This window comes from Magnolia sinica, chromosome 18, assembly GCF_029962835.1.
Source record: "Magnolia sinica isolate HGM2019 chromosome 18, MsV1, whole genome shotgun sequence".
Lineage (NCBI taxonomy): Eukaryota > Viridiplantae > Streptophyta > Magnoliopsida > Magnoliales > Magnoliaceae > Magnolia > Magnolia sinica.
Genome location: NC_080590.1, coordinates 14028109 through 14039242, shown reverse-complemented (window position 1 = coordinate 14039242; position 11134 = coordinate 14028109). Strand labels below are relative to the sequence as shown.

General features: G+C 40.1%; 1 protein-coding gene across 1 annotated transcript; it reads right to left on the bottom strand.

Annotated features, from left to right (window-relative positions):
- Positions 1-1954: 1954 nt before the first annotated feature.
- LOC131232285 (flavonoid 3'-monooxygenase CYP75B137-like) lies at positions 1955-7652 on the bottom strand (the record flags this gene model as incomplete). The annotated part of the gene is made up of 2 exons (XM_058228526.1): positions 1955-2826; positions 6927-7652. Coding segments are annotated over 2 exons (1353 nt in total), but the record flags the coding sequence as incomplete, so codon positions are not given.
- Positions 7653-11134: the final 3482 nt, after the last annotated feature.

Sequence of the window (11134 nt, the reverse complement as noted above, 5' to 3'; positions counted from 1 at the left end):
GACCACATGCTTAACCTAACAACTTTACATCACAACAAGGGTCGTTTTGGTCCTTGGGATTAAATGGTATGGAATTACATTAGATGAAAGTAACACCCTTATAACACAATGATTGCATGTCAGGAAATACCATGGCATTTGGCCATAATCAACTGACCAAATTCACACCTAATATTTACATGTATATAATTAGAATGTCACGTGTAAAGGGCATATATGGATGGATGGCGTGGATAAAACACATGCATCAATGTGGTGCCCACATGTATAGTGAATTTCAAAATTTACTGAAAATCCCACGTGGGACCAAATGTAATTTCATCCCAGCTTCCGTCCTCTCCTGAAATAATCCCACTTAAGAACATGTACCATAATTCCAATCCTTCCCGTCCTCTCCTGAAATAATCCTACATAAGACCATGTACGAAATAGACTTATTGGCTCACCACACTCAACAGAACAAGAACACACATGACATGTCCCTACCGAATAGATATCAATCTTAAAACCTAGCTTTCTGATCATAATAATGTACACGTGGAATGAATTTGGACGATTAGAGAAATTCCTTTTCAAATTCTCTTACCATTTCTTTATTTTACACACGTGTGATTTACTTGATAATCATGTTAACTTAATTTTCTACACATCGTTGTAGAAAACCACTCATACTCAGTAAAAGGGTCAGAGTTTTTCTGGTAGAATACTGTTCTAACGAGCAGGGCTATATGGTTCTGTATGAATCATTAGGACAATTGTAGGTACCCCCTTCTTGTTTACAACAACTGTAAGCAACGCCCTCTAGTTTCTGGAATTGAAACCACGATTGATCTCCTCCGTTAGCGACTAGGGAGAGATTATGCCTTTTTTATTTTTATTTTTTCTACCCTTTTAAGGGTAAAATCCTCAAGGTGTCCCTTCAGCATAGGGTGGACAATGGGCCTGACTAAGCAGGTCCAAACCACACTAAACCATAGGGACAGATACCAACCATATGATTGATTGTGTGGTGGTCCAAACCACACCAAACAATAGGGACAGATGCCAACCATAGGATTGCTTGTGTGTGTGAGACCCAACATGAAGTGTACATTCCATCCACCCCATTGACCGGGCCCTTATGGAGGCATCCTTCAAGAATCATCCTGATCCAAAACTGAGTGGGTCACATGTGTGTGATTAAAGGTTTTATGAGTGATTTTACATTTTTCCTCCATGTTGGGGCTCACTAGAGTCATTGATCTTGAATTGTTTTTATATGTACGGTGAAGTTGAGGAGCTGCGACTAATGTACGAATTGGATCTCATACAGACAACACATTGGGCCCCACAGTTTGGGTCTTGGTCCAGGCATTCCCACAGGTCTTTTGAATAAATTTGACAAGGCCTCCATAGGCTCTTTTTTTTTTTTTTTTAAAAAATAAATTTAAATCCAACTATTTTAACCCATACATCCTTTTGGTCCCTTTGCTTTGCTAATCATCTCATATTTATAAAAAGCCCCTGAAAAGTCAATTGTCCACTGCCCTGTTACTTGCCGATTCAGATGTATCATTTAGTTGAGGCGTCGTTTATAGCTCATGATCATCTCAAAGGAAGAAAAAAAAAAGGGAAAAAGAAGATATTTTCGTTCCTAGAGGGCTTGCTAGTACCACATGTTGCATACACCACAAGCAGCATACACGCACAATATGTGCTATCTTGGATCAGTACATGCGAATCATATCGATGGATAAGGTACTCCCTTCTTAAGGATGACCATATGCAAACCCCACCTCATAAGTAATCAGCCCCAAACTCCCATCTGATGGCTAATATGCCATATTCAGGGACGCAAAATCCCATTGACAGGAACAATTATCTCATGCCACTATTCAAACACAAAACAATATAAAACTAAGTAGACAAGGCAACAACATAACAAATGCTAACACTTAACACATTACTATATAGCTTAGGAAAACATTACATGCATACTTGGATAATAAACACATACATATTCCAACTTAACATCCTAAAATACAATTTCTTTCGATATGACACTTATAGCATCGGTGAAGAGAGCTTCTGAAATATGCTTGTAAATCACTTTCCTTATTTGTTCATTTATTTAGAGAAGGCAACAAGTTTGCTGATTCCCTATCTAATAGGGGAACTGGCTCACAAATGCAATCAGAGCGTATATCGAGATACTATCCCTCAAGCATAGAGGTTTGGGTTCGATAATCTGGGTGTGGTAATGACAACGAGCGGTATGGTCTTTTTCAAAACGATTCCAAACTTCTCTGTTAAATCGAGCTTTGTCCCCTCGGGCAATTGCCAATCGAACGAGTGCAACATCTCTGCTAGAACAAACATTAACATCCTCTCTGCCATGGGAATCCCTACGCAGACCCTCCGACCTGACCCAAATGGGATGTAACGAAAATCATTTCCATACCAATCGAACCTGCTTGAAGTGGATAAGAACCTCTCAGGCCGAAACTCGAAAGGGTTGTCCCAAACCTCAGGGTCCCTCTGTATGGCCCATGCATTCACCATAACTCTGGCTCCCATGGGGACCATATAACCACCCACGATGCACGGTTGGCTTGGGGTTCGGGGAACCAAGAACGGAACTGGTGGGTATAAACGCATCGTCTCCTTAATGACTGCACGCAAGTAATGCAGTTTCGGCAAATGGGATTCTTCGACTGTGTCACTCATCCCCACCACTTGATCTAATTCCTCTTGAACTTTCCTCATTATTTCTGGATTTTCAATCAACTTGGTCATGGCCCACTCTACTGTGGTTGAAGTCGTGTCTGTTGCCCCTGTCACTATGTCCTGTTGATGCAATTCATGCAGTAAGAAATGTAGCTATCAAATGGACTGTTAAAAAGATTAAATAGTCGCTTCGAGGCACCATAGCTGTAGTATAATGCCAATCACGTCATCAATTTCCTTGGATATTCTTGCATTATCCTGAATAATGATACAGTTGATCTGTTGAACCGTGGTAAGATAGAGCACTAATCAATGCATGCCATATGGCATCTTAAAAGTATTTATGGACCTATTCCAACCTATTAGAATTTGTGGATATGAAATGAATGGTTAAAAAAAAATTAAAAAAAGTTAATGGAACACAACCAATAAACACGTGTTCATTAAACTTTGAAATCGGATTGCGTACTGAGTTACTCAGTACGCTTTTATCGTACTGAGTAAACTCTGTTACGGCCACTATGAATGTATATGGTTTTTCCACACCGGCCATCCATTTTTCCTACTAATTTTCGGGGTTGATCTCAAACTTGAAATAAATCTAAAGGTCAAGTGGACCATGCCACAGGAAACAGTGTAGAATAATGATTTCCACCGTTGAAGCCTTCCTAAGGCCCACAGTAATGTTTATTTGTCATCCAACCTATTCATAATATAAAAAAGATATGGATGAAGAGAAACCACAAACATCAGTTTGATCCAAAACTTCCGTGGCCACCAAGAATTTCTCAATGGTACAGGTTCAATCAAACTTTTTCCTGTGGTGTGGTCCACTTGTGATTTGGATATGCTTTCTTTTTGGGCTCAGGCCCTAAAATTATCTGTTATAATTGATGAACGGAGTGGATAAAATAAATAAATAATGGTGGACCCCACAGAATTTACTCAGTACGCTATCCCCTTCCTTAAACTTTAAGGAAAGGATTTATCCAGTCCATGTTTTTAGGGAATTGACCACCTAAAGTATGGCCAGTAGGGATAATGGCACCCACTGTAGAAACCATCCTAGGGCCCACCGTAATGATATTTTCCATCCAACTGATTGATAATAGCACACACACCTCATGAAGGGAAAACAAAAATACCAGTTTGATCCAAAAATTTTATAGCCCCAAAATGTTTTAATGGTGGGCGTTCAATCACCACTGTTTTGTGTGCTATGATCTTTTTGGGGCCATGCCCTAAAATTAGCCGGCAAAAATGGATAGAAATTAAGCATGGATAAAATGCATACATCACTGTGGGCACCACAACGCTAGGGCTGAAAGTTGGGCGGATAGGGATGGGTTGGTGCTCAACCCTAGCCCAATCCAAGGTTCCTATACCTCAACCCTAACCCAACTTAACCCAACCTTGGGTTGGGAATTCTCAACCCAAGCCAGACCCAAGCGGGCTCGGTCAGGTTGGCTTGGTAGATATATGTTAATATTTTCATTATTACATCAGTCTATTATATTTTCAATACATATCTTATTTTTTATACTTATCATTTTATTAATTATATATCTAGTTATTTATTGTAAAGAAGTTCATTTTTTTTTCTAAACAAGAGAGAAATCTGGCATATCTTGTTAGCTTGAGTCATCAAAAATGATATGGACCAATGAAACCCGACGGCATTGGAATTTCATGTGCCTTCAACACAAACAATTTGCACTCAATTATAATTAATTTCTAAGGAACTTATAAATTGAGCGGGTTCGGGTTGGGTCGGGCAACCCGAGACCTCAATCGGAGCCCAACCCAAGTTTTATTGGGTTGGTGTTTCTATGGCCCAAGCCCGAGACCAAACCCAATACGTCCTGCCCAAGCCCAACCCAATGTCGGGTCGGTTGGGTTCAACCCAACCAACTTTCAGCCCTACACAGCGCTAAGGCAACCAAGTTGAGTGGTGTTGGGGTCACCACCCAATCCCCTATGCATCTTGCGTGGTAACCCAACATCAGTGTTGAGCGGTGGCAGGATTTGATTGGGGCTTGTGGTGCTGTCAGAGATGGGCCCAGTTGTGTATCCCGACTGGACCCAACAGCTTTCAAATGGACGTGGATTTCCTACTGACGCTGGTGCTCTGTTGGCTCCAGAATGAAATGATGTATGTATTTTATAGATAAGTCCATCCATTTTTCCCAACCATTTCAGGGCATGAGCCAAAAAAATAAAGCGGAATCAAATCTCATGTGGACCACATCACTGCAAACAGTGGTGAACGAATGCCTACTATTAAAAACTTCTTGGGGACCACATAAGTTTTAGATGAAACTGTTATTTGTGTCTTCCCAGTTGTGGAGCATCAATAGGTTGGATGGCAAATAAACATTATAATGGGCCTAGGAAGTTTTTAATGGTGAGCATTCAACCACCACAGTTTTCTTATGGTGTGGTCCACGTGAGATTAGAATCTGCCTTATTTTTGGGATCATGCCCTAAAGTGATCTGAAAAAAATGGATGGATGGCATGGACAAAATACATATATCATAGTGAAGCCTATGGAATACTCTCAATCTGTGTCCCTTTCAAACATGCTCTATATTGCCGGAGTGGATGAGCTGTTATCCGGGTAACATTTAGTAGGTTTTACCCTAACAGTATAGCCCACCTTGATGTGTTTTTGTTTATTATTATTATTATTATTATTATTATATATCCATGCTGTCCATCTGTTTTACTATCTCATTTTAGGGTGTGATTGCAAGCCTAAAGAAGATCCAAATCTCAGGTGAACCATATCAATAGCAATAGCAATGAATGACCATTAAAAACTTTTTGTGTGCCACAAAAGTTTTAGATCAAGCTGATCCTTGTATTTTCCCTTTGTCCAGATCTTCTTGATATTATAAATAGGTTGGATGGCAAATAAATATTACCAAAACCTTATGACAGGCCCTTTGGAACTTTTAATGGTAAAACACTCAATCACCAATGTTTCCTGTGGTGACACCAGAGATTTGGTTCTACTTAATTTCTGGGATCCCATTCTTAAATGGGCTGGAGAAACAGATGGACAGTGTGGATATACAGCATATCATCAAGGTGGACCGCACGGTAAGAGTAACACCCACTAATCCGCTCCCTAAATGGCCCCATCTAATCTTTGGACGCCCCAACACCACCGAGCTAAAGCCACATGGTATCGGGTCACCACAAAGCTGGAGTCGAGTATCAGCCCGGCAAAATATGATGCTTGATATGCAGGCTTTCAGAAATTGTACAAGAAAGACTAAACCGACCAAAATTGTGAAACCAACTGCCACAGAGTTACACTAAAATTAGAATGATTGAGCAATACTAACTATTGCTTCACGGGCACTTGTTGGTTGAAATGTGACCATTCCATATTTTTTTTTTGGACCATCCATTAAATGTCCACCAATTCAATAGTCAATTAAGCATTTGTTTAAGAGAAAAATCTTTGAACAAAGTGTGATGGATGGTACACAGGAACTTAAACATTGCTTGACTCTTTGGATTAGGTTTACTAATTTAGATGCATCATCATAACCTTATACCGTTCGGATCTATCAAAAGCTCCCCGTTTAAATGTATACAATTTTCAAAGAATGGAGATAAATCTCCTGATCCTATTAGCACGTGGGGCCACTGCTTATGCAATGCTTAGATGGAGAAAATGTTCAAACAAGATTTGTCTCATTTGTATTCAGAGCAGGGATGAATAGGAGTTGGATGGATGTACTTTTTTAAATGTATTTGTAACTATTCAACTTATTATTGTAAATATTATTTTAATATTCATTTTTAACTATGTTGTGTAATACTTTTTTGTTTTCAAATATATATTAAAAAAATACAGATTTTAATAAAATAAAAATAAAAATTATGTTTATTCTATTATTTAACTATTAGACCAGTGGATATCTATTGAGCCCTTAAAATTTGAAAAGATCCATTAGCCATGTTTCAACAAACAAGTCATGTTTTTTAAACAATACTATTTTCTGCTTTTTTAATTTTATCGTGACTTAGAGAAACTGGTTTCTCAATTTACTCCGTTTGGGTTAATGGACCATATATACAGTTTCTGAGTGCCAGCATTATGCAAATTTAGAGTAATTTTTAAGTGCCCCCATATCATCCATCACACTCTACAAGAGTATCAAAGCTTCTATTGGGAGACAAGCGAAACTCAAGTAGTGATACATACCAAGAGTACGGCCTTTACGTGATCAAGGGTTAGTGGCGTTTTCGGGTCTTCTGCATCCTTAAGCTGCAAAAGCAACTGCAAGAAATCCTTGCTCTTACCCTTCACTTCCACTCCACTCAATCTGGTCCGTTGATCAATGACTGAGTCGAAGATCCGATCTGACCACTCTGAGAGCATTTTCATCCGTCGGACCACGCCCTGTAAATCTAGCCAAGCGACAACTGGGAAAAGATCCGATACATTGGGAATGCTTAACAGCTCTACGAGTTGCTGGATCACTTGCTCAAACTCGACCATCACGGCACGTCTACGGTCCCCATCGAGAGACCCACCCCACAACATGCTTGTCACCACATTAAGATTTGTCTGAAAATTCGTATTGGCGATGTTGATCCGTGTGCCTACCTTTGCATATAAATCTCTCACCGTCTTTCGAACTTCCTGCCGGCGCAGCTTATAGTACGAATCAAGCGCGGCACTGCTCATCATCTCTTGTGCTGCCACCTTCCGTAGCATGCGCCATTCGGGTCCATAGGAGTTGAACGCAACGTTCGAAACCCCGTGCGAGATGGCTAGCGCGGCGGCAGTGGTGTCACGGTTGGCAAACGTGACGTCATGGTCTTTAAGCACTTCTTTGGCAAGGCCAGGTGAGCTGATTACAACGCAAAGCTTTCTGCCGAGTTGGACATTCATGATCGGGCCATAGGTCTGTGCCAGTGTTGAGGGTCAAATATTGCATATTAGACCCCGGTTATTACTTGGATCTACAAGCATAATTTCGTTTAATGGCTGATTTAATCATGTTTGTGATGCAGGGCGTATTTACGAGCCTGGACTGGAAAAGGGTACTAAAAGCATGGATTTAACACTCTAGAATCACCAAGGCAAGTGATGGACCCCAGGAGACCAAGATCGACGGAATTACACGCCAGGGATCCGCGAAAATCAAGAAACTGAAGCTCAAGCGGCCTGAAAGTCAGTCAGAATGCAAGATCACTGGGTTTCCATCATCTGTTCGGCTCAAAACTTTATTCATGGCTCGAGGACCAAAAAAAACCGTACACGTCAAAATTCAGCCATTGGATCCCTCTGGAAGTGGCCCAACGCTCAGATCAGCCCATAAACCATTGATTTTGGGCCCACCTGAGATCTGGATATGCTTAAAATTTGGTCTCAACCCATTATCTGAGGAGACAAGACGGATGAACAAAGCAGATTTCCTGGATCCATCATCATGGACTCCAAACGAGTTGGACATGCATATAGTGCACACGCACGTGAGCTGCACCGGACCAGCTGGTCTGGTCAACCCGACGCTGACCCGTCTTCTTCTTCTGCAGTAACAGCGGACGGACGCTGTCCGTCCGTTTTTCAACAGTGGGCCCCACTCGCTCTCCAGATGTTAAATCCGGACCGATCATTCACTCCAGAGTATAGGCGTAACCATCGCCTAGGAGGCGGAATTCCAGAAGACAATGGAGAGATGATTTCAGCTGTTCAAACGTAAGATGAACGGTGGAAGAAAAACATCTGTGGACCACGCCAAAACTCGACAAAAATCAGCCCATTCTAATCGAAAAATCGAGAGGAATCTGATGGACGGGGTGGATTTCATCAGAAACATCGCCATGGTCCCACCGAACATGTCAGCGCGTCCGCGTAAGCCTTACGCGCGTCCGGGAAAACCGGAAGTTGCGGGAAGTTGCGGGCCACCGTCCGTGAACGGATCAGCGATCCAAACCGTCCATTTGATCATACAAGGGGTGCTTACACTCACCACGCTGGCAGATTTCAAAGGGGGGAAGACTCCTCCTCTCAAATTAAGTCCAAACGCAATCAGCTAAGCGTTTCCTGGCGCAGAAGCAGAGTTCCGCGAGGAATCTGCCACGAATGATTTCGCAATCTAGCCAGGCCTCTCCTGCACGGCCCCTGGCACCTATAAAGAGAGAGAAGAAAGAGGGAGAGGGGGATCGATCAACCGGGATCCAAATCTTGGACGAGTGGAGCTGTGAGCAAGGAAGAAAAAGAGAAGATTTTGGCTGCTGGACGTGAGGCTGGAGGAAGTGATATCTGTTCTTCTCTTTCCTTCTTGTTCTTTTCTATTTTTTTTTCTATTTATTTCTTTTTCCTTTTATTTTATTTTACTTTGTTTAAGGGATCCAGCCGCATCATGCCTGTGTGTGGCTGAACCTCTTAACTAAGGCTAAGAGGTGAAGCCTGTAGCGAGATGGGAGATTATATTTTGTGCCTATAATTTAAAATTCATAAAATGAATGTGATTTTAGTTGATTATTAAAGGAATATTTTTCTTAGTCTTTAATGGTCTGTTGTGACTGAAATTACAATGGGTTTGCAATGGCTTTGAGTATTTCTTTTCCCTTTTTTTTATGTTATGAAGTCAGGAAGCCCTGTTGTTCATCATTGTTCCATGGGCATGGTAGGATGACAGTACCCTTCCTGATCTTTATACATTGTTGGTTGATTGGTAATTAGTTTAATTCTGTTGTTTACTTTGTCTCCTGGGCATGGTTTGGTGATGGAATCCATTCTAATTCATATACTTTTCATGTCGTGAAAACTAGATCAAATAAGTTAAGTTTAATTTTCATGATTCTTGATGCAGGCATAAGATCTTCCTGATCTCTACAAGTGGATCCTCTGAATCCCTAGTTTCCTTCCTTTGAATTCCTTAAGTTATTAGATAATTACTCTACAATTACTCCTTAAATTCTATTTGGTTTAGATCACATCTTAGTCTAGTTCTAGTTCTACTTGGTTTCAGATAACGTACAGGTATCAGTCCCTTGGGATTTGACCTCGGTCTTACCGAGTTTATTACTACATCACAACCCTATACTTGGGGAGTGAACAAGTTTTTGGCGCCGTTGCCCGGGACTGACGGTTGCGATTTTCTGAAATTAATTAGGTTTAGAATTAATTTAAGATTAGAATTTGACTAACTTTAGTTGTAGACTTTTATTTGATTTCTAGAACTAACTTGTTTTCCTGTTTTGTAGGATCCTGACATAAGTTTCTAAATTGGTAATTCCTTCCTAATCTCTCTACTTTTTCTACTTTTTAGAATTAGGGTTTAAATTTTGAAAATTTTTAATTCTAGTATTTTTCTATTTTTAGGAAGTAGTTTATTTTTAGAAACTAGGTTAGTTATTTCCCTTTTTAGAAAAAATTTCTAATTTTAGAAACTAATTCATCTTTCTTATATTTTAGAAACTTTCTAATTTTAAAATCTAACTTTATTTCCTAATTTACTTTTAGAAATTTTCTACTTGTGGAATTTCTGTTTAGAAACTAACTTTCCTATTGTGTATGCCTTTAAGATAGAAATTTCTAATTCGGTAAGTTCTTTCGCTCTACTTTCTATTTTTCATATCTCTTTTTAATTTACTTTTTAGTGTAGGACTTTCTTCTTTTAGAAACTAGTTTACTTCTATCTTCATTTTTAAAGATTTATTATTATTATTATTCTAGACATTCTCTTTAGAACTGACTTGTTTGTTTTCTTTTGCAGGTCCTTAGCTTAGGGGCTTCAATTTGGTAATTTCTTTCCAACTCTCCCTCTCCTTCTTTCTAGATTTTCTTTTCCTTTCTTAGAATTAGTTTTCACATTTGATTAAGGGCTGTGAGTGTTTCATGCCCAAGTGGGCCCGTGACAACACTCGACGTCTCTTTACTGAATGAGGATTGGTTGAGGGGTTGACTATCCATTGCAGGACTAGACACCACTCGAAATCTCCTGAGTTAATTGAAGTTATGGCTGAAGACCAACCTCCTCTACTTCCACCCAGGGTGGAGGATACCCAAGATGAGAACGAGGTGCATCAGGCACCCCCGCCTTGTACTTTACGAGATTATCTACAACCGGCGGGAGTGAGTACGCCCCATGCATGATTTTTTCTGAAAACACAGGACAAATGGACATCAAGCCAGGAGTTATCCAACTCCTTCCCAAATTCCATGGACTTGAATCAGAAAGTCCATATTTACATTTGAAAGAGTTCGATGAGATTATAGTTACATTATATTTTCCTAATGTATCTGAGGATACAATTAGGCTGAAACTCTTTCCTTTTTCCTTAAAAGAGAAAGCTAAGACGTGGTTACATTCACTGCGTCCTAGATCCATTGGCACATGGAACGACATGCAGAGGGAATTCATAAAAAAATTCTTTCCACATCATAAAACGATT